The following is a 24764-nucleotide window of genomic DNA, read 5'->3' on the forward strand; positions in this document are numbered from 1 at the left end:
ACTTATTTGTGGAGTATAATTGAAATAGGAATAGTAAAGTATAAAAGTATAAAGTATAAGGTCATGGCTGGTTAGATCGTATAGAGATTAAAACGCCTCGATTTACCAATAAATAACTGTACATCATTAAGTAACTGTCTGTTTGTTAGTCCATCACAATCAGGACAGCCTTGTAGAAAAATGTTTGTGTCAATATGGTAATGATTTCCATAATTATCAACAGAAGTAAATAAAGTAAGTCTGAGATCATTATACAATGAACATTCAAGAAAATAATGGAAAACTGTTTCATATTCAAAAGAGCAAGCACAAGAGGGACAGTCAGTTAAATGGTCATTGAATAAATCAAAATTTAAATTGCTACAGAAGTTTCTAAGTTGGCAAAGAATATTATTGGCCCGTCTATCACCTTCAGTTTTAAAAATTAAGGTTGATTCATTATCGATAATAATATCTTTATTCAGTTTGTGTTTAAAGGTTGCAAGAGTTGGGGAGTTTAAGAGATCATTATCAGTAGTGTTAGTTGTGCGGCACATTAGAGGGAGGAAACTGTCAAAATAATTGTTAGTTCTGCATATTGGTGGATTAAACAGTCTTGTTTGTCTGAGGAAATAGGGATTATTGTTTTGATTGTTAATGAAAGGATTTAAGACATCTTGTAAGTATTGAGGTGACAGCCCATGCATTATTTTATACATCATTATGTGTTTGTGTTTATTTCTTCTTGTTGACAGAGTTTCCCAACCAAGTTCATTATAAAGTTTATTATGAGATGTTCCAGATCGAAGTCCAGTAATGATTCTGGCTGCTTCTAATTGAATAGATTCTAGAAGTTCTTTAGATTGTTGAGTGCAATTATCCCATACTATGTCTGCATATTCCAAAATTGGCCTGATAAATGCTATATAAATTTTAATTAATGATTTACGATTGACTTTAGTTTTAATGTAACGAAGAATATTTAATCTACTATAAGCTTTTTCATATATATTCAGAATGTGTTGATTCCAAGATGCATCATCTTTTAAAGTCAGTCCTAAGTGTGTATGTGCTGTTGAGTCAGTGATTTGGCTGTTTTGGAAAGTTATTGGAGGGTGATGTTTGTTATGTTTTCTAGAAAATATTACAGATTTAGTTTTGGTAGGGTTGAACTTGATGTCCCATATACCTGCCCATTCACCAATGTTAGAGAGATCATTTGTCAGAACTTGTGCTGCATGTGCTGGGTTTTCATCTATAATTACATATAAGGAGGTGTCATCTGCAAAAAGCTTAATATTAGTTGAAACATTGTCAGTGATGTCATTAATATAAAGGAGAAATAGTAAAGGTCCCAGAACAGATCCCTGAGGTACCCCTGCATTTATACCCTTAAACTGTGAGTGATAACCTTCAGTGGTGACTCTTTGCAATCTATCAGAGAGATAATTTTCAAACCATAAAAGTAAATTTCCATCAATTCCATACGTTTTAAGTTTATGTAAGAGACCTTTATGCCACACCCTATCAAAAGCTTTGCTAATATCACAAAAAATAAATCTGAGCTCCTTCCCCTGGTCCATATTGCTAACAATTTCATTATAAATAAATAGTAGTTGATTAACAGTAGAATCACCTGGTATAAAGCCAGACTGGTGCTTAGTTAAGATAGAATTTTCTATTAGATAGTTGTAAAGATTTTTGAAGACAATTTTTTCCATTATTTTACTGAAACATGAGGTTATTGAGATTGGTCTATAATTTAAAACATCATTTGATGAACCCTTCCCTTTATATATAGCATTTATATTTGCTTGTTTCCATCTATTTGGTAATATTCCTGATTCAAGTGTTTTATTAAATAAAAGACAGAGGGGTAATGCAAGAGAGTTACTCAATTTTTTTACAACTTTAGGGATTACACCATCAGGGCCAGGGGGTTTATTTACATTAAGAATATTAATTTGGTCAGATACATCTTGTTCAGTGATATGAATGTTAGTTAATGAGTATGGAGTATAGGGCTGTACTGTCTGAGGTAATTCAAGGTCAGGGGATGACGAAGAGATATTAGTAAAGTGATTGTTAAGGATTTCTGCTTTGTCAAGAGGATGGTGAATGAATTGGTCATCATGTTCAAGAGGAGGAATAGAAGAGGATTTATTGTAGAAATTAGTAATAGATTTTGCAATCTTCCACCATTTGTCTGGGGAGACCATGTTTTCATTAAGACAATTTTCAAGTTTTTGAATATAATTTGCTTTTGCCTCACGAATCAAGTCAATAGTTTCATTTCTGAGTATACGAAATCTTTCTCAGTAGTGCGGATTATTTGTTACTTTGGCCTTTCTATGAATTCTATTACGTTGTCTCATTTTCAGCCTAATAATGTTATTCATCCATGGCTTATCATTTGGGCGTACAGTAATAACTTTGGTAGGGATGAAACTATTGACTTGTTCTATGATTGAATAAATTATGAATGAGTTAAATGCATCAGAGTCCAGATTTAATGACAAATTCAACCAATCAATATTAAGAAGAGCATTATTCATACTTTCAAAATCAGCTTCATCATATTTCAAGATAGTTTTCTTATAATTCACTTGTTTAAATACAGTAAGAGAGATTTGGGCATGAACTGATGAATGGTCACTACAGAATGGTGGTGATACATAAGTATTTTTAATTAAGTTTAGGTTGTTAGTAAAGATGACATCAATAGAAGTGGCACTATCAGGTGTTATTCGTGTAGGTTCATTAATAAGACTAGTTAAGTTGTGCTTTATAAGGAGTCTTGATAAATGATCATTAAGCGGTACATTAAGCATATTAATATTAATATCACCTGTAAGTATAATATCCAATGAAGTATCAGAAGCTCTAGTTAAGGTATCATCAAGTTTATCCCATAATTCAATATTACTATCTGGTCTATATATACACCCGAGAAGAAATTTATGAGTATTAATTAAAACTTCTAACCAGAGTAATTCAACATCATCCCTTTCCAAGTCCAGCCTTCTTTTTGTTACAACAGTATTTTTATGATACACTATAACCCCACCACCCTGTCCAGTAGTTCTATCTTTTCTATGAGGAATTGGATTAAAGGGTTGTACTTGAAATATCATTATTTTCAAACTCGGCTTCAATAAGTGGGGTTTTATTTCTGAGAGATCGTACATTGAGATGAACCAGATTCAGATTATGTTTAGGTCCAGGATTACTTTCAATGTCACAACAACAGGATAACACTATAAAATGCGAAACAAGAAAGTAAGACATATTGATAAAATAGGTAAACATGTCAATTAAGTGTAAATAAGAGTAATGAAAGCCATGACATAACTCCATACAAATATGTATGCGCTTAGAAAACTGCCAGTGATCAACCGTTACCATAGTCCAGAAAACCTGGAAATCTAATATATTACCCATTGTCAATGTAGAAAAAGCGGGCAGAGTGGGCTCGGTCGATCATCCAGCTGTTGAAAATTTCTTCAGGCGGGACATATGAACAGTAGTTGAGCAAGAATGTGAGATAACAATAAAACAGACAGGACAATACAACTTCCATACACACACTCACAACAATAACACACAAACACATGTTATTAAACGGAAGCGGAAACGACTCATCAATGTGCTTGAGATGTTTGAAAGCATAGGTCTTCGAGTAATACATACATAATACATCCATCATTTTATAATACACTTGCAATGCACTTGCTAAGAAAACTGCCGGGCAGATTTATATCAAGTCAAAATACATTTCTGCCGAACATATTTTTCTCCGAGAAAACTGCCGGGCAGATTTAGATAAAGTCATGATACATTTCTGCCGGCCCATATCGGCCATCGTAGAAAACAACCCTATAGGAATAAACCGGGAAGCGTCGATCGTGCGTTCCATATAAGTGCTTTTAAGCTAATTATATTATATGTTCCGTTGTCAAAACTTGTGTAGGTGATATTTAAAGTGTTACATACATATACAAGACCTCTTTTTACAAGTCTAATGCTGTCAGCATAATACACAGATGAGTTTAGTGTTATTTACCTGTACATAAATTTATCACCGATGCATATCACACGTAATAGACGCATATCACACGTAATATACGTCTTTGCGTAGGCTAAGGGAATGGACCGAGAGAATTGTCATTATTGAACCAAGATGTTAAATCATAACTTTTGTATATAACATGTATATGGAGAAAATTTTATTTTGAACCTCATAATTCAATTATGTTCAAATAGATAAATATAATCACAGAAATAGTGTATCTTTCTTACACATAAGTACTGTATTGTATAAAATTAAATATGTAACTGTCGGTATTTTGCTGTTTATTTGGGTTGTCTACCTAACATAAGGAAGACAAAATGTCATCAATGTGTGAGTAAACGGTAATATTTTAAATATGCCATACATTTTATTGCCATTCAAAAACAGCAGACACCAACGTTGAAGTTATTTTGTTAGCATTTTTCACTGATACATTTCCGTATTTTTGAACCGTAGCGGTACCACAGTAAATGCACACCAAAGTATATAACTTCGCAATATAAATAATCCGGCACAGAAATTGGTCACGAAGTAGTACTTGTTCAACGACGACGTGATGGAAAAAGTTCTAACTGTAGAGTAAAGAAAATGATTGCAAACTGTATTTCCAGCTAAAATAGAGAAAACATTTTTGATCAACAACATTGAGAGTAATTCTGCTTAATTTCCCTCAAACTCAGTGCTCAGAAAAACTGGACATGCAATGCCACCAGTCCGTTCTACCCAATTCAGAGTCACCAGTTTGGTTTTCATTTAACACTCGCTGTCTGAAAAGTTTGACAAATTTCACATGACTGGATATCATCTACATAATTTTATCTTCAGCATAATCTGATTCCTCAAAAGTTAAAAAAATATGATTTCGCAATCTGACGCTGTATGGCCATGGCTGTTCTCGGTCTCGCCTATTACTTTCATGGTGGCTGCTACAGGCGTTAAACTTGTGACGTCACATCCGATAGGGTCCCATTCACTGCCAGTTACGATTATGCTAATTAGTAGTAGAAGGACAGGTGAAAATCGTACACTTTACACATCAATATCTCGGTATTGGGCTAACCAATTTTTATGCGGTTTTCGACTTTTATGTTTTTTGTTCATATATAACAATGATATATTCATTTCTGTTTTCGTTCAGGGTACATCTTAATACCTAGGGGAGTGGGGCTGGGGGTGGAGTGTTTTTTTGGATTAAATATGGATAATTTAATTTCGGGTGTTTATATCTTTGGAGGTGGGGGTTTTGGTTGGGTTCTGTTGGGGGTTTGGATGAATCATATAGAACTAAATGACGGGTGACAATAGTTAGGATTGCAGATGGATGAAATATAGATAATTGACCGTCGGGTGGTAATACCTAGGGGAGCGTTTATATGAAATCCCTACATGAATCAGTCATTGTAAGTACTCTGGTCAACAGGTGGATATTTGCACATATGCACAGTTGTTAACCAACTGTAGTGTTCTTGTCAGTATAAAAGTGTTTGTTGACCGTTTAATCCGGGATGTTTTGGTGTAGGAATTAATATTTTGTATAGCTAGCTGATTATTTAACACCTAGACCTACAGTATATATGAGTTTGATTATGTATACACAAGAATAAATACCTGTCACATTACGTAAGTAATCTTCACCTGCATTTCTCCTTCTCTAGGCATACTGTCAAAGTCAGCAGTCTGAGATTGTAGCTGTGGACTCCCAAGCCGAAAATGACTTTCTGGTGAGGTATATGCGTCGCTTGGGATGTAAGTGCATATCATAAAACAGAAGTAATATCTTTTTCTTCCTCATATAATGTATTTATTCCTAAACTTAATTAATTTTTATCTCAAAATTATGAAATATCTTTTATACACTAGTAATATAGCATGACGCGAAGCTGAAGGTGTCGGTCATCTCTCGTAATATAACTGTACTTTTTATTTGAGGTGCCTTCAATACTCTGTTCTGGATCGGTGCGACTGATATGATTACGGACGGTGTTTGGGTATGGACCTCCTCGCTGTCTCCACTTTCCTACTTTAACTGGGGTCCCAATGAACCGAACGGCCTGACCAACGAAGACTGCATCAGCGTTACACATGACTCTGGGACGTGGAACGACTTCTCATGTAGAGCCCCCTTATACTATGTCTGCGAATTAAAGTAAGTATACGAAGAGACCAAGGATCATGTAGCTCCCTGGCATATATATGTTCTGCTTAACAATTGCATTCATTAAATATTGGTCGAAAGTTAAGACAGAAGGGGAGATTGATAACGACTCTTAATTGTATGTTTATATAGAAACTACTTCATAATAGGCTTGATACTATCGAAACATGGAGACAAACACAGACATATATACAAACAAAATGAAACTGAGAAAGGGAAAAAGGCATGTTCGGAGTGCTTTCTCTCTCTTAATCTCAAAGGCTGCAGACAGATCATGAGACAATCGTACGACAAGATTCTTTAAAAAAAATTGTCTACAAAATATATTTTGCCGTTATAATTACAGTCAAAATGCAATAACGTTATTACCGATATAGAAAGTTTGTGTTATAAACAACTGGAGGCCTACTTGAGGCGTCTGACATTCTGCTACCACTAGCCCTCCACCACTGGGTCACGGGTTCGAGCCCTACGTGGGGCAGTCGCCAGGTACTGTCCGTAGGTTAATGGTTTTCTCCGGGAACTCCGGCTTTCCTTAACCACCAAAGCCTGGCACATCCTTAAATGACTATAAATGTTAATAGGACGTAAAACACAAACAAACCAAACCAAACCACTGGAATGAAGTAAGATAGTACTCAAAAACACTCTATCCATCAGCATATAGCTGCTTCTTACTTGTCTATCTTTGTGTATAGGTTAATATGTTTATCTGCTGTTACAGATCCTAATATGCTTGGTACAGTTTCAGACTACAGGATGATTATTTTCTTACAGACAGAAGACATGTGGAGTCGGGAGTACTGTCATCGGATGAATAGAAATGTATTTCTTATACTTTAGTGGTTCATGTTCTTGTATTAAATGTAATAAATCAAAGCAACCTTTTTTTATTTTTCCTTTATTTCACGATTGTTGAATTTAAAATTTCCGAAAGAGGGGTCAATTAATAATAATTGATCATGTACGAACCCTGCTCCTGACAAAATTGACGCTTGTCTTTCTTCCGTTTTTAAGTAATATCAAAGGTTTGCTTTTTACACAAACAATGTACGTATTAATCGTGTCGCAACGTTTCAAGACCGAATTGTCCCTTTGTCAAGCTATGACTGAGTGAACGATGTGACGCAATTGTAAATTGTTTATGTCACTCGACCCGAGACGTTTCGCCTATCGATAGGGAGCGTATACACACTGCTTAAGATAGCCCCCCTCCCCTGTTATGTCAGTATCGGGTCATGCAGATGACTAGCTGGTGTCCCCCTCATCTCTGTTCATATTCTGAATTTTCCTTATTTTCATTGCTTCTTTGATTTGTTTCGTTTTTGTGTGTTACTCCCTTTCAACTATCTTGGCATTGTCCCAATCGACGATGAGATTTTGGGTGTTAGCGTGATCTGTTAATGCCGATTTATTGTACTGGGTGGCGCATGTTTTGCGTGTGGATTCGCTACGTCCGTTTGATGTTTGATATACAACTCCTGTTTTGTCTAAAATAACAGTTTTGTCTTTGGGGTGCACCAGTAACTGTCTGAGGGTTGTCAGTGGTCTCATCGGGGTGCTGAAATGGTGTTTCGTCACCACCCGTGCAAACGCCTCAGATGTCCCCTTCACGTAGGGTATAGTGACCCAGCCTTTGCTTTTGGTGTGGCTCTCATTACTTTCCTTCTGACTCAGGTTTCTATTTTCTGTCTAATCTTTTACCGCCCTTTTCATCTTGTTTATTGACCAGTTGGGGTAGCCACAACGGTTGAGTGCGTCCTGTATGTGCTGTTCTTCCTGTGTTTATCGTCCTGCTCTGTGATGATGTTGTTGCATCTGTCGAGGAGTGTGTGTACGACTCAAAGCTTTTGGTGAAGTGGATGGTGGGAATTGAAAGCCAAATATCTATCAGTGTGTGTCGGTTTGCGGTACACTAATAGTTTGATGGTGCCGTTTTCATTGCGGATGATGAGCGTGTCAAAGAATGGTATGGTTCCGTCCTTTTCCTCTTCGTGGGTAAATTTAATTGTATATGTTTTGTCCACTTGGTTCAGGTGATTTGTTTTGCCCTGCATTGCTCCCTATCTGATGCAGTGTGTATCAGATGTGTACGCTCCCTATCGATAGGCGAAACGCCTCGGGTCGAGTGACATGAAATATATCTAATTTCGTCACATCGTTGTACAGGTAAACAATACAAATCGCTTACTCAGTCATAGCTTGACAAAGGCACAAGTCGGTCTTGAAACGTTGCGACAAGTTTAATACCTACATTATTTGTGTAAAAAAGTAAAACTTTTTTATCACATATTTCCAAACTGATGAATCTTATTGAAAATATATTTGTGAAGTATTGTTTCGTGTTTACAAATTAGAATTTCGAAATTTTACTTCTTATTAACGAATTAAGATAAGTCTCTTTTTCGAACGGTGTATTTCTTGCTTGGTTAGACTGACATTCAACAAAATGACCTGGTTCGCCTCCGTACAGCAGGTGTTGTTTTGATTTGATTTAAACATATTTTGTTTGCAAAAATACAAAACGGATAAGACACAAGTTATAAAACTTAAAGTTCGCCTTCTCCCATAAAATAATAATGATGAAATATACATATGGCTGCAAAGTAGAAAATATTGATGACTGTAGATTTAGATGATTCAAACGGAAACATGAATAAGATAAAATGTATAATTTACAAATCCAGGGATGTGTAGTGGAGGGATACGCAACTTCCTCTTTGCCTTAGTAAATATGTTCCGAGTGAGGTTGGCTTATCTCCCTTGATCGGTGTCCTATGAAACGAGCGCTCCCTAGCGGACAAGTTATGGCTTCATCAGAGCGTGGCTGAAGCGTGAAATTGGTGTGTAAACAAATCAATAATAATGAGTATTACTACATTTTGTTTATCTTGTTGTTGTAGGTTGTTTATACTACATCTGGTGGAAGTAATAGATGGTGTCACAGGACCTGATGTATTGATTTATTGCCATAATTTTTCATTTTCTGTGACTGTGTTCAACGTCAACCGGATGTTGTTTTTTGAGATTCGCGATTTTGTTTTGCTAACCCAACAAAGTTGTGTTTCTAATTCCTCCTCAACGGAATGGTTGACATTAGAATGAAGTATATCCATGGAAAGCTTAATTAATTTAATTTTGTAGGGGGGTAATCTTATTGCGGTGAGTTATTATTAATTTGTGTTATTTTTGTTTCAAAAAGAGCTAATGTTTGTATCACTTTGCGTCGGAAATGGCGTCATTTTCAGTGAAACCATGTTGGCATCTCGCTGTTTAGATCAAATTCTCTTCCAATAAATTCCACCATTTTTCAAACAACGGATATCAATAAAAAGATGATTATTTTTTGTATTGTGTAGACCCGAGTTTATTTGTCCTCTGTCATTATTTTTGTTTTTATTAGTCAGGAACTGCCCGCTATGTTACGAACTTTTTTGTAAACATTTGGAAATTTTGGGTGGAAAAAATCTCATTTCCACCCATTTTGTGTTTCAAATTTCTTCCAAAGTATTTAATAAGGTTTTCAAACTTAACGGCAATGTAAAGCTTAATACATTTTATTTTGTAAGGGAGTAGTCTTATTGCGATGAGTTATTATTAATTTGTGTTATTTTTGTTTCGAAAAGAGCTACTGTAATATGTTTGTATCACTTTGCATTTGTCATTTTCAGTAAAACCATGTTTGCATCTCAAATTTTCTTACAATAGGCCTATATTCCACCAATTTTCAAACGTGGGATATCAATAAGTTAAAAAGATGAGTAATTTTTGCAGGTGTTATTTGTGGTATGTCAGTGTTTTTGTTTTTATTGGTCTGGAAACTGACCACTACAGTTCTGTGGCGGTACCCAATCTGGGACGGTACCCAATCCGGGACACTTGTGGGAAAGGGTCTAATGAAAATAGCTCGTTATACAAACAAGCAATTTAATTTTTGTAATTTTTATTTAATGAACTGTATGCCGACTTATTTGACTGTCGAATCTGCGCGATTACAGGGGTGGACAATTTAATATACTGAGTACTAGTCCACTACACATCCCTGTCAAAATCGTCGTCTGGAATGTCCGACTCACTATATTCTGTAAACTCTCCAAGCAAGTGTTCTAAATCTATGTCATGATCCCAAGACAGAAAATCAGACGTTGACATGATGTGTGATTCATGATGAGACAATTTTAAAAGCGCTGAAGTATCCGATCGTGAAATGCTTTGAACCGACTCCCTCAGAGTCCAAACCAAAATATAGCACAAACTCAAGATACAGACGATAATATCTCCCGACACAACTACTGTACAGCTAGACATGGTGGCAACGATTACATTTCTCCAGTCCATTTCTGCGTCATCAAAGTACCACAATGCTAACCACGTACAGGTGATATATAAGTATATTTACTTTTGTTTTAACATATTTTTAACTAAACCGTTTTGAATTTTTAATGTATAACTGATATAAATAGAAAACAATTTTCATTAGCAGTAAGCATGTCTGAACCATACAAAAGTAAATCAGCAGTTGAAAATCTCAATTCAAATTTCCTTAAAGTTTTCTCTTGGGGGTATTTCTGGCTTCTGCATACAATGGTCATTAAAAAAAATAATGCTTAACATTTTCTATAGGATAAAAACATATGTATTCAGGCGACTGAATTACATTTTTGAGGTCAGAGCTCAAGGAACTGCAGTTATACCTGAGTCTTGTATGCAAAACATTGAATTTTCGTTCACCAGTGGAATAAAAATCAGGAGCAATTTCTCCTTTAAAAGATATTTTATTTTTGAATGTAGAAAGCGTATTACATGTTCTGATTTGAATACCAAGATTATTCGAAAGACTTAATGTGCTAGGAATGAACGATTTCTCAAATAAGGTTAATCGACATCTTGGCATCACATAATTATTTTGATTTCGTAATTTGTAATTGCTAACATTATGTACTGTTTGGCATTAAAAGAACGGGAAAGTTTTTTTTGTATTTTATATAATAATGTTAACTTACGAGTTTTCCAACGATTGTTTAACGTTTCCCACCCAGTTTCGAAATACAAGCTTTGCCTACTTGCAAAAACAGAAAGACCAGTCACAGTTGTACCATTACATTCATCCCATAGCTCGCAAGCGTATTCCAAAAGAGGTCGTATACAATCTGTATACACATTTGACAATGTTTGCTTATTTAAAATATATTTTAACTTACTTAATACTTATATATGTTTTGATGCTGATTTAACAATATTGTCAACATGTAGAGACCATTTACAGTTTTAGTTTAATGTTACGCCTAGATGTCTGATAAGTGGAAGTTTTTAATGGTGTATTATTGAACATTAAATGTACATCTAACTTTTGTGAACAATGAAAAAGTACTACTTAGGTTTTGGTTGGATCAAAATTAACATTCCATTTGTCTGACCAATCTTCAATACTTGCCAAATCATGGTTCAATAATGTTCTTTTCTATTACAGTGCTCGATGAAAATAATAAAGACGTGTCATCGGCAAACTTTCTTGCAAGTGAAAGTAAATTATCAGCAATATCATTTATAAAAACTAAAAATAGTAAAAGTCTTAGGACCGACCCCTGTGGACACCTGCATTTAAATGTCAATTTAAATTGAATAAGTAGGGTTACCTTATATGACCTGCTGCTTTCTATCTAGTAGATAATCCTTAATCCAGGAGAGAATATTACCCTTGATACCATAAGCATATAATTTAATTAATAAACCCTTGTGCCGCACCCTGTCAAAAGCCTTAGATACATACATGTTTGTTGCTTAATTTCCAGAGCAGAACAAACATTATGATAAATTTCTATTAATTGGTAAATGGTTGAATGTCCTTTAACGAAAGCTGATTAATATTTGTAATGTAAATTATTCTCTAACATATAATTATGAAGGTATTTGTGTATGACTCGCTCAAACAATTTTCTTACAGAACTTACCAGTGACATCGGTCCATAGTTAGATGGAAAATGCGTTCATTTTTCTTAAATAATGGTAGAACTGTAGCTGATTTTCATGCCGAGGGGATTTTGCATTCTCTTAATGATCTAGTGAATAAAATAAACAGGGGTTCGCAAACTGTCTCGGCAGTATTTTTTTAACATATTATGACTTATAGTATCATTTCCAGTTGCCTTGTTTAACTTCAATGTTTTGAGAATATCATGAATATTAGATTTAGTAATTACCATGGTATGTAACGACGAATTACAACGGGATGAAAAACTGGGACTGTCCAGGTTTTCATCGATATTAGATATCGAACAAAAATACTAATTGAACACATTTGCTTTACTAATTTCGTCATGCACTAAAAAATTGTTGTCAGCGTCGTATAATGCTGAGATAGAATTAGTATTATTTTGTTTACCAATCAGTCGGTGCATGAGTCGCCAGCCGCCAGCAAGTGTTGTGTGATGAGGGCATTACTTACGAACTTCTTGGGTGGTAGGCTCTGAAAATAGCAATACGAGCGTTAACATTTAATGTAAAACGTCGCCATTACTTACGTTAATAACACTGGGTTCGCTTTTCTTCATGGAGCTATGTTTATTCTGTGTTTCATTTTTAATATATAGAATATGTTAATAACCTTATAAGAGATATCTTATAAACAAATAAGATATCTCGAAGACATATTAAATATTTCATGACATATAAAAAATATCTCAAACAAGATTTTTTTTGGTAATCTTAAAATGCAGAATTGACATTTCTTCTTATGCGAATCTTTTGCTTGCCATATCAAGTCATCATCGTCTCTATATGTATGCAACTTTTAGAGTTCAAAACAAAGATTTCACTTCCGGTTTTATAAAGATTGGTTTGGAACGGCGTGCTGGTCCTAAATTCATAAGTACACATACGTTTTGCTTTTTAAGAGAGACCAAAACACGGATGCACCACTCCCACGCCTAAAAATTAAAGCAAAATTCACGTAAGTCAACATCAATTGTCAAAGAAGATTGTGGGAGGAAACCGGAATACCCGGAAAAACCCCAACCACCCAAAGTAGAAGAGCATAATGCAACATTCTGTAGTCATAAAATTACTTCATCCTAACTGCAGTAAGAGAACCCTTTCAGTCGGGTCCGTTCTCGGTAATTGATAATTTATCAAGGATATTTCCTAAAAAACAAATAACACTGTTGCTCTTATTTATTTTATTTACCATAAAAGTACAAACCACAATGGAATCAGAAATGCATTTCTGTTCATCCAATTATAGTACTCCCGTCTGCGCATATTTTCGGTTGCGTTCTGTAAATAAAGTGAAAGTGTACAAAATGAAAACGTATCATGATGTATATCAGCAGATAAAACATGAAGCTATACACTGTAGTGTTATTGGTCTATAGTTATACATTTCGGATACGGACTATAGCTTTAAACATCAATGTGATTAAGACTCTCCTCTGGGGTTCTGGGATTTGGACAAGATGGCTCCCAACAGCTTGTAATAAAGCAATGTCTGTACTCGTCTGCGAATAAACCCCAATGGATCGTTTACCGAGTTGTCGCATCATTCTAAAATGCTAACATACACGAAGGCTGTTAAGTTAGTAATTCCGTCTTTGCGTATTGCAGAGTTATCTTCTCTTGAGAGCAGGTATTAATTGTTACGTCGTTAGTTTGTGTGAGAAAATTACATCGTTTTCTCAAAAATTGATGACGTTACTCTCACAAACAAATGACGTAACAATCAATACCTGCTCTCAAGAGAAGATAACTCTGCAATACGCAAAGACGGAATAGCAAGTCTGAGGTACATAATGCTATAGGCAGCTGTCTTTATTCATCCCAGTAGTTATAAAACGTAACTTTAAAAATGGTAATAACATTAATCTTCAAATGGCTATAATAACAAAAGACAAAATGAATAAAATAAATGAAAAGAAAAAAAGTTAAATTATTTAGCTCCATAGTAGTCTCTCTGTGTCTACATCCTTTTTTTCAGAAGTGTTTTTAAATGCAAATACTGACGGTCTGTCTGTCGACGTAATCTTTCTTATTAATTGAAATGCGAATACTTTCAAGAGCAATATTATTTGAAATATTTTAATTGCCACAATTTCTTGATTCTTTTAAAGTAACATTTGTTGTCCTTACTTTCGTTCGCACACATAGTATCCGTAGTCTCTACAAGATAAGTCGTTCCACGTCCCAGTGTCATGTGTTACGCTGATGCAGTCTTTGTTGGTCTGACCGTTCGGTTCATTGGGACCCCAGTTAAAGTAGGAAAGTGGAGACAGCGAGGAGGCCCAAACCCAGATAACCGTCCGTAATCGGTCGCATCGATCCAAAAGTGCGTATTGTAGGCACCTCAAACAAAATACAGTTAAATGTAGATTAGGAGAAATATTCGACTCCGTCTCTTTCGCACCATGCTATATCATATTAAAACAATCTTTTATTACATAGAAAATGTTGATGTCGTGGTCTGGAAACTGGTGTTTAAATGCCAATGAATTTTGAAATTTACTAAAAATGTCATCAGAAAAAATGATAGTAAAAAAGGGTACATGTATTCGAGTGGAGCAATTGTTATCGTTGCTGTTTATGCGACTCAGAAAGCTATGTATATCAATGTTCATATTGAGTAGACGCAATGATCAAAAAATAATAACCATGAAAACGTCTATATTATTTCTTTAATCTTCTATATAATTGGCAGTCATTTGAATCGTAATATTTACAACCAATTATCCATATAAGGGCAAATCTGATTTAATTGGGTAATGTACAAAGCATCAAAATAAACCATCGTATTTAACTTTTAAAAGAAGGTTTTCTATTTGTGTTTATTCGCCCTTAGGTCCAGAACAGAACATGTTTAACTCTACAGAATACACTTACATCCAAAACGACGCATATACCTGAAAGAGGAGAAAGACAGCGGTGGTAAGCCGTTGACTATACGCACAATATGATATATATATATATCTATCTATCTATATATATATATATATATATATTGATATTATTCGATATACATGATTAACTTATACACACTTGATGTACAGGTAAATAAGTGCAGGTTAAGAACCATTAACTAACTATAAGATATTCATTTCTACATCGAGATATCCCCTATGTAAAAGGTCGACATACACTTGTATATTGACAAGTACATCACAGATGGTTAGCAGCTATGTACATGAGTTTAACCATCTGTTTGATTGCATGCTGTGGCCAAGTAGTTAAGGCTTCTGACATTCTGATACCACTAGCCCTCCACCACTGGCCTACGTGGAGCAATCGCACGGTACTGGCCGTTTGTCGGTGGTTGTTCTCCGGGAACTCCGGCTTCCATCAAAAATCTGGCATGTCCTTAACCATAGCTGTTAGTAGGACGTTAAACACAAAACAAACCAAACCAAATGATTGTATGCGGTTTAATATATTTCGATTGACAATCCAGCGGTTACGCTCTCTGCACACCTGAAATATGTCACAGAGCAAAATTGTAGGCTCAGTGTGCGCCACCTTGTTGATGAGACAAGAAGACTACTTCGATCCTATGATGAACATTAATAGAATCTCGCAGTCGCGTAACGGTAAAAATTGATTAGCTTTGAGTTCGAGTGTCGGTCTTTGTAATCTTCAAAGGACAAGTAACAGCCTAGCGATTGGTCAGGTGTTTTTACCTGCGTCCAATCAAACAGCTACACTTGTGCCTTCAATTTTGCTATGACATATTCCAGGGGTGCTGAAAGCGTACATAAGAGTAACCCCTGGAGTATCGAGGATGATGTCCTCCAAACAGCCAGGATCATACGAAGACGTGTGCTTAGGTGGATACCACCGAAACAGGGTTAGTTTGAAAAGCAAATATATAGATCCCATGTGTTTTAACAGAGACAGCACACCAAATTTTGTCTCTTCAATGCCACTTAACAAAACAATACCCTATGATGAGAGAATTTGCTATAAGGACGTAAACTGACACACGAGGCAACACCTGACTTGCAATGTAAACATTTTGTTTACTTAGGGTGGTTTTGGCGTAGGAAAAATGTTTTGGTATAGCTCGTTGATGGTTCTTATCATGCAATATCAGCTTTAAGGAAAACACTTTATAATCATACATAGTTGAATTATAAATTAAGAATAAATAACACGATGGCTAATGTATTGTATTGTATGCCATAGATCGATGATTATATATTTTATTCGTTGAATCATAATAATTAAGTGATATACATTGAACACCACATATCCAATGCCAAACATTTCATAGAATTACATATATACTATATTTATCTACTACCTGATGATAGGTATGTCTCTAAACTTAATACATTGTTTTACATCGCGTTAAATCTATGCAGTAAAGTACACATTAAGAAGTTTACTATGAACAATAAGTTAAAAACTTTGTAAATTAAAAAAAATAAAATAAAAAAAAATCACAAAATTATATACAATGAATATATTACGATAAGTGTTATAGATTTAATAACTTCACAGGAAATAGTATACAATTGTAACTGGTTTAGATATTAACTTTAACCTCGATGTAGTGCCCTTCCTTTCATTTGCCACCTCGATTACAATAAACATTGTTTAAAACCCTTTTCACTATTTTACAATTTTCAGATTTCACTATGTTCCAGTTTTCTGCTTTTAGCCATATTGTTATGCCCTTCTTATAAGGTAATATATTAATTATATTAATATATTAATTACGAAACGAAAATTAAATATTATATAAATTTTACTGTATGTGGTGTTCGTTGAATGGTACATGAACCAATAAAGTGGCAATGTCGCCATCTGTTTAGCGATTGTTTTCCATTATTGCGTGGGTTAGCAATATTATGTAAAGTACAGGAGTTATATAAGTAAATGTTAGTTCACATGGTGCTATAAATAGCTTACTGAAGAAGCGTGCCATGGTGACAGTACATTCCGTACTAGTCATCGAAACGTCACATTGAAACTGTTTTGAAAGAAAATGTTTAGAAATAAACGTGATGTGTTGTTTTAAAACAACTAGTCTCTCATTATTATATTGTTATAAATAAGTACTAAGATAGATATTTGGCTCAAGGATTCCTGTTCCGCTGCTATGTGTCTTTTCGTTTATACAGTAACATCCCCTTAATTTCATGTAGGCTATATCAACAGCACAGTTGAGAAAGGACACCTCCACCGACAAGTGATAGTCTTACCGAAAAAACACAATGTTTCAAATTCCTATTTACAAATTTTGGCACTGGTACAGGGGTCCTTAAATCATCAAAATTACCGTAAATGACTTCGTAAATGTATCTTTTAGCATTAATAACAAATTAATAGTATATATTGATGAATCTCTTATCTTTAATAAAGTACTTACATATGTTGGTACTTCTTGTCGAATAAAATTTATATATTGTTAAATCATCCATTAATTTACATATACAGTAGCATAAAAATCCAATCTACATCTATATACAATCTGTGTTAATACAATATGTATTAAACGGCTGAATAACAGTTGGTTTTTCTTGAAAATAATTGAACTCGTCGTTTCTTGACAGCTCTGATAACAGTATTGTTCATTCATTGTAAATAAAGTGTAAAATGAAAAGTAACAATGATATAGATACCAAACGCAAACACTGAGGAACTACGTGACGTGACTAGGTCATGCGAGTGGTCAGTTGTTAAAATAACAATAGAAAGAAGCATAGAAGTTTAGAAAAGTATTATAAATATGTATGTGCAATAAACCTGACTTGGGTAGCGTACATATATTTATGTTCAAGGTGGGCACGTAATCCCTCAGTTCCATACATGCAAGCCTGGAATCCTAATCAAACATCAATTAATCTGAATTAATTGATCAATTCAACACTTCCATATATGGTCACTGAGTGATAACGTGAGAGTTTCAGTGGCAGGCTACTATTATTTAATATATTTGTCAATAAGAAAATAGAAAACAAAAAACCAAACATCTTTATCAATACCCGAAACATTTATTTACGTTTAATAAACATTCATCAAGTACTAGCATGTACATGTTTAATGCAAGTAATGTTAACTGTCTAGGTTTTAAAAGTGAGCTGGGTTTTGGAATTCCTTTACACACCCGAGTTAAGAATTAAGTCACTAAAGGATGTATGACTAGCCTCGGCTTTGTGGTAAACAATTCTGAATTAATGTTTAGAGCTCCAACCTACAGGTTTTAGTATTGTGAAAATTGGTACAGTTTTTGCTGCAATTGATGTGGATGCTGAGCGTAATCTGTAAGCTTTAAAAGTATTTATATTAATACCTGAGAATTTTAACAATGTCCTTTTTTATTTTTATTTTTTTTAAATATTTTATTCCCCAGCCATTCCTTTTCATAAATATGTATCAACATAAACTGCTTTCGATCAGATATATATATACATATATAAACATTTTGATAGGGGATGCCAGGGTTGGGGAGCCCTGGAGTCAGCTCCTGAACAATATGGTGTCCTCATTGTCTTAATCCATCCGCTGATGGTATCCTTTGAAACACCAAGGAACACAGTTTCGTGTAAATTATGAAAGAGCGTATCCTCATCACCCCTAAATGTTTTTGTTTTCTCTATGTAAGCTGCAAGGTAAGTCACAATACATATGTTTTGTTAGCAGAGTACCCTTCTAACACACAACTGCAGGTTTGGGGATCTGGAAAAGAATACACCTGCTGTTACGCACGGCAGGAGGCGACTAATGGCCAACCCCCTGCACAATTGGGGATTTGCTTTGGTGTCCTCTCTTTGGGGACATAAAAGCGACCAAAATGAATCTGCTACACAAACTGCAATATTTGGGATCCATATCTATCTTTCTAATTCAAACTTCCTTTAATTCTTCGCGCATTGCTTGGCAACACCTAACGTTTGGCCTTAATGTTGAACGTTCGCCCAGGTGAGGAAGGCGATGGGTTCTGTTTCCAGGCCGACCCAAACAAAAGTCCTTACAAATGGAAGTTGGTATTGCCTGCTTAACATTCAGAATTAAGGGGAATGGTAACAACTGATTCGCCTATTGTCAGTATAATGTGACCGGGCGGAATGCTGTGCTGGATACCTTCGGCATGGTGTTTTAGTAAGATAACATTATAAAGTCGGCATTAGATCCGCGCAATTACAAGGAGGCAGCACAAATGCCAGCAAGCATACACTTCACCCATTGAGGCACGTCCTTAAATTACCTTAGCTGTTAATAGGGCGTTAAATGAAACTAAACCGAACCAAACCTTTCTAACACTATTTCAGGTAAATGTTTGATTCAAAATACCCTCAATACGTCTACAGCCACACTATTGGGGCTCCTCACCGGTCAACGTGTACAAACTTTGCATCTTTTCCATATTGACAACATCCAGTGTACAGACATTTTTGTCAATATGGAGAAGATGCAAAGTTTGTACGCGTGGACCGATGAGCAGAACTTTATATTATGCCTGTAGACATAGTTGAAGTTTTCAGGTCTCTGTTCATTGGGTCACCTAGTGCTTTTAGGTAAGCTAGCACAATCTGCATATCCCATGTAGAGTTATATCGTGGTAACTTCGGTATAATGTTAAAAACTCCCAGCGAGGATTCCTCCCTGATTTAAGTAAAATTTTCAGGAAGGTCAAGCTAGAATGTTTCTCCCGGGATTTTGTTAAAAGTCCAGTGCAAATACCGAAGCATGAACGGAAAAGATTTATTGAACAATTCATGTCCGACTGGTACTTGTACAAATGGAGAGAGAAACTAAATACGAAAAATACCCTTCAGAGATACTCTTGTATTCATACAACAAAGGGTCCTAACCCATTGCTGCTTTTGTGTTTAAAATTAGGACAATTCACATGGGACCTTGTTTATCTACTGTAGCAATCAATTACTTGGGAAGATAATGAGTTGTCTGTAAACTGTGCGCAAAGAAAAGTAATTATCTACTGTATTTATCTATCAAACTCTATATAAACATACCTGATTTCTCTGCTGCTATATCTATCTATCAATATATATATATAGACATACCTGATTTCTCTGCTGCTGTATTTATATTTCAAACTCTATATAGACATACCTGATTTCTCTGCTGCTATATTTATATATCAATCTCTATATAAACAAACCTGATTGATTTCTCTGCTGCTATATTTATATATCAATCTCTATAAAAACAAACCTGATTTCTCTGCTGCTGTATTTATCTATCAATCTCTATATAAACATACCTGATTTCTCTGCTGCTATATTTATCTATCAATATCTATATAGACATACCTGATTTCTCTGCTGCTATATTTATATATCAATCTCTGTATAAACATACCTGATTTCTCTGCTGCTGTATTTATTTATCAACCTCTATATACACAAACCTGTTGTCTCTGCTTCATTTATTTATCAATTTCTATATAGACATACCTGATTTCTCTGCTATATTTATCTATCAATCTCTATATAGACATACCTGATTTCTCTGCTATATTTTTCTATCAATCGCTATATAATCATACCTGATCTCTCTGCTATATTTATCTATCAAACCCAATATAAACATACATGATTTCTCTGCTATATTTATCTATCCGTCTCTATATAAAAATACTTGATTTCTCTGCGGCTATATTTATCTATCAATCTCTATATAATCATACCTGATTTCTCTGCTATAGTTATCTATCAATCCCAATATAAACATACATGATTTCTCTGCTATATTTATCTATCCGTCTTTATATAATCATACTTGATTTCTCTGCGGCTATATTTATCTGTCAATCTCTATATAATCATACCTGATTTTTCTGCTATATTTATCTATCAAACTCTATATAGACATAGCGGATTTCTCTGCTGTATCAATCTCTATATAATCATACCGGATGTCTTTGCAATATTGATCTATCTATCTCAATATAGACATACATGATTTCTCTGCTGCTATATGCATCTATCAATCTCTATATAGACAAACCTGATTTCCCTGTTATATTTATCTATCAATTTCTATATAGACATACATGATTTCTCTGCTGCTATATGCATCTATCAATCTCTATATAGACAAACCTGATTTCCCTGTTATATTTATCTATCAATTTCTATATAGACATACATGATTTCTCTGCTGCTATATGCATCTATCAATCTCTATATAGACAAACCTGATTTCCCTGTTATATTTATCTATCAATTTCTATATAGACATACATGATTTCTCTGCTATATTTATCTCTCAATCTCTATATAAACAAACCTGATTTCTCTGCTGCTATATCTATCTATCAATATATATATATAGACATACCTGATTTCTCTGTTACTATATTTATTTATCAACCTCTATATACACAAATCTGATTTCTCTGCTATATTTATCAATCTCTATATAATCATACCGGATGTCTTTGCAATATTGATCTACTAATCTCTATATAGACATACCTGATTTATCTGCTGCCATATTTATCTCTCAATCTCTATATAAACAAACCTGATTTCTATGCTATAATTATTTATCAACCTCTTATAGGCATACATGATTTCTCTGATATATTTATCTATCAATCTCTATATAAACATTCCTGATTTCTCTGCTGCTATATTTATATATTAATCTCTATATAAACATCCCTGATTTTCCTTGCTGCTATATTTATATATCAATCTCTATATAATCATACCGGATGTCTTTGCAATATTGATCTACTAATCTCTATATAGACATACCTGATTTCTCTGCTATATCTATTTATCAACCTCTTATAGGCATACCTGATTTCTCTGCTATATCTATTTATCAACCTCTTATAGGCATACCTGATTTCTCTGCTATATTTAGCGATCTCTATATAATCATACCTGATTTTTCTGCTATATTTATCTATCAAACCCAATATAAATATACATGATTTCTCTGCTATATTTATCTACCAATCTCTATATAATCATACCTGAATTTTCTGCTATAGTTATCTATCAATCCCAATACAAACATACATGATTTCTCTGCTATATTTATCTATCCGTCTTTATATAATCATACTTGATTTCTCTGCGGATATATTTATCTATCAATCTCTCTATAGACATACCTGATTTCTCTGTTACTATATTTATTTATCAACCTCTATATAATCTATCAATATATATATATAGACATACCTGATTTCTCTGCCGCTATATGTATCTATCAATCTCTATATAAATATCCATGAATTATCTCCTATATTTATCTGTCAATCTCCATATAATCATACCTGATTTCTCTGCTGCTATATTTATCTATCAATATCTATATAATCATACCTGATTTCTCTGCTATATCTATTTATCAACCTCTTATAGGCATACCTGATTTCTCTGCTATATTTTTCTATCAATCGCTATATAATCATACCTGATTTCTCTTCTATATTTATCTATCAAACCCAATATAAACATACAGGATTTCTCTGCTATATTTATCTATCCGGCTCTATATAAACATACTTGATTTCTCTGCGGCTATATTTATCCATCAATATCTATATACACATACCTGATTTCTCTGCTGCTGTATTTATATATCAAGTTCTATATAAACAAACCTGATTTCTCTGCTGCTATATCTATCTATCAATATATATATATAGACATACCTGATTTCTCTGCCGCTATATGTATCTATCAATCTCTATATAAATATCCATGAATTATCTCCTATATTTATCTGTCAATCTCCATATAATCATACCTGATTTCTCTGCTATAGTTATCTATCAATCCCAATACAAACATACATGATTTCTCTGCTATATTTATCTACCAATCTCTATATAATCATACCTGATTTCTCTTCTATATTTATCTATCAAACCCAATATAAACATACAGGATTTCTCTGCTATATTTATCTAATCGTCTCTATATTAACATACTTGATTTCTCTGCTGCTATATTTATCTATCAATATCTATATAGACATACCTGATTTCTCTGCTATATCTATTTATCAACCTCTTATAGGCATACCTGATTTCTCTGCTATATCTATTTATCAACCTCTTATAGGCATACATGATTTCTCTGATATATTTATCTCTCAAACCCAATATAAACATACATGATTTCACTGCTATATTTATCTATCCGTCTTTATATAATCATACTTGATTTCTCTGCGGATATATTTATCTATCAATCTCTCTATAGACATACCTGATTTCTCTGCTATATTTTTCTATCAATCGCTATATAATCATACCTGATTTCTCTGCTATAGTTATCTATCAATCCCAATATATACATACATGATTTCTCTGCTATATTTATCTCTCAATCTCTATATAAACAAACCTTATTTCTATGCTATATTTATTTATCAACCTCTTATAGGCATACATGATTTCTGTGATATATTTATCTCTCAATCTCTATATAAACAAACCTTATTTCTATGCTATATTTATTTATCAACCTCTATATACACAAATCTGATTTCTCTGCTATATTAATCTATCAAACTCTATATAGACATAGCGGATTTCTCTGCTGTATCAATCTCTATATAATCATACCGGATGTCTTTGCAATATTGATCTACTAATCTCTATATAGACATACCTGATTTCTCTGCTATATCTATTTATCAACCTCTTATAGGCATACCTGATTTCTCTGCTATATTTATCAATCTCTATATAATCATACCTGATTTCTCTGCTATATTTATGTATCAAACCCAATATAAACATACATGATTTCTCTGCTATATTTATCTATCCGTCTCTATATAATCATACTTGATTTCTCTGCGGCTATATTTATCTATCAATCTCTATATAATCATACCTGATTTCTCTGCTGCTATATTTATATATCAATCTCTATATAAACATACCTGATTTCTCTGCTGCTATATTTATCTTTCAATCTCTATATAAACATACCTGATTTCTCTGCTGCTATATTTATATATCAATCTCTATATTAACATACCTGATTTCTCTGCTGTTACATTTGTCTATCAATCTCTACATTTCCTGATTTCTCTGCTGCTGCATTTATCTATCAATCTCGATGTAAACCTTCCTGCTTTCGCAGACGAATCCTTGCTCAGACTGACAGTCTCTTGACTGCCAGGTCCGATCAAGTCTCAATATGAAGCAGTCGTCGATAGTGGCATTAGGTTCATTTTTACCCAAATTGTTGTAGGTGACCGGGTCCTGTGATGTGGCTCATTTATAGCTACCATTGGACGACCCCTCTGACGTTCCTTCAGTCCAAAACGAATCCGAACGAAACGCCCCTGTATGTATCCAATATAATCAGTTAAAACACATGTTTATTACGATGTGCATATACTTTTTCAGGATGATCAGTTAAAACAATGGAAACAGGTTAATAATAAAAACACATACCATTTGAAGTTTAAATCTGCAGGGCCCCAAAAGAATGTTGGATTACTTCTGCTAAGAGGACATGGAAGAAACAAAACTGATTTACTGCCCGCATTGTAAGATTTGGGATCTAAATCTTTCCTTTTCTGACTTCCCTACATTCATGTTTTGGCAGTGTCTACCCAGGCAACCGT

At 34.2% G+C, this 24764-nt stretch overlaps 1 protein-coding gene across 2 annotated transcripts in view; it reads left to right on the forward strand.

Moving 5' to 3' along the window:
* LOC110459322 (low affinity immunoglobulin epsilon Fc receptor-like) overlaps positions 1 to 9455 on the forward strand; it is a 13040-nt gene extending 3585 nt beyond the window's left edge. The window contains exons 3-5 of one of the 2 annotated variants that reach the window (XM_021511521.1): positions 5707 to 5797; positions 5981 to 6197; positions 9110 to 9455. In XM_021511521.1, coding sequence (XP_021367196.1) covers positions 5707 to 5797; positions 5981 to 6197; positions 9110 to 9311 — 510 coding nt within the window. In that variant the 3' untranslated portion in view covers positions 9312 to 9455. Of the gene's footprint in view, positions 1 to 5706; positions 5798 to 5980; positions 6198 to 6983; positions 7095 to 9109 lie in introns of those variants that run through there. The other variant, XM_021511522.1, reaches the window with a different exon arrangement.
* Positions 9456 to 24764: the final 15309 nt, after the last annotated feature.

Source organism: Mizuhopecten yessoensis, unplaced genomic scaffold (assembly GCF_002113885.1).
Source record: "Mizuhopecten yessoensis strain PY_sf001 unplaced genomic scaffold, ASM211388v2 scaffold10033, whole genome shotgun sequence".
Lineage (NCBI taxonomy): Eukaryota > Metazoa > Mollusca > Bivalvia > Pectinida > Pectinidae > Mizuhopecten > Mizuhopecten yessoensis.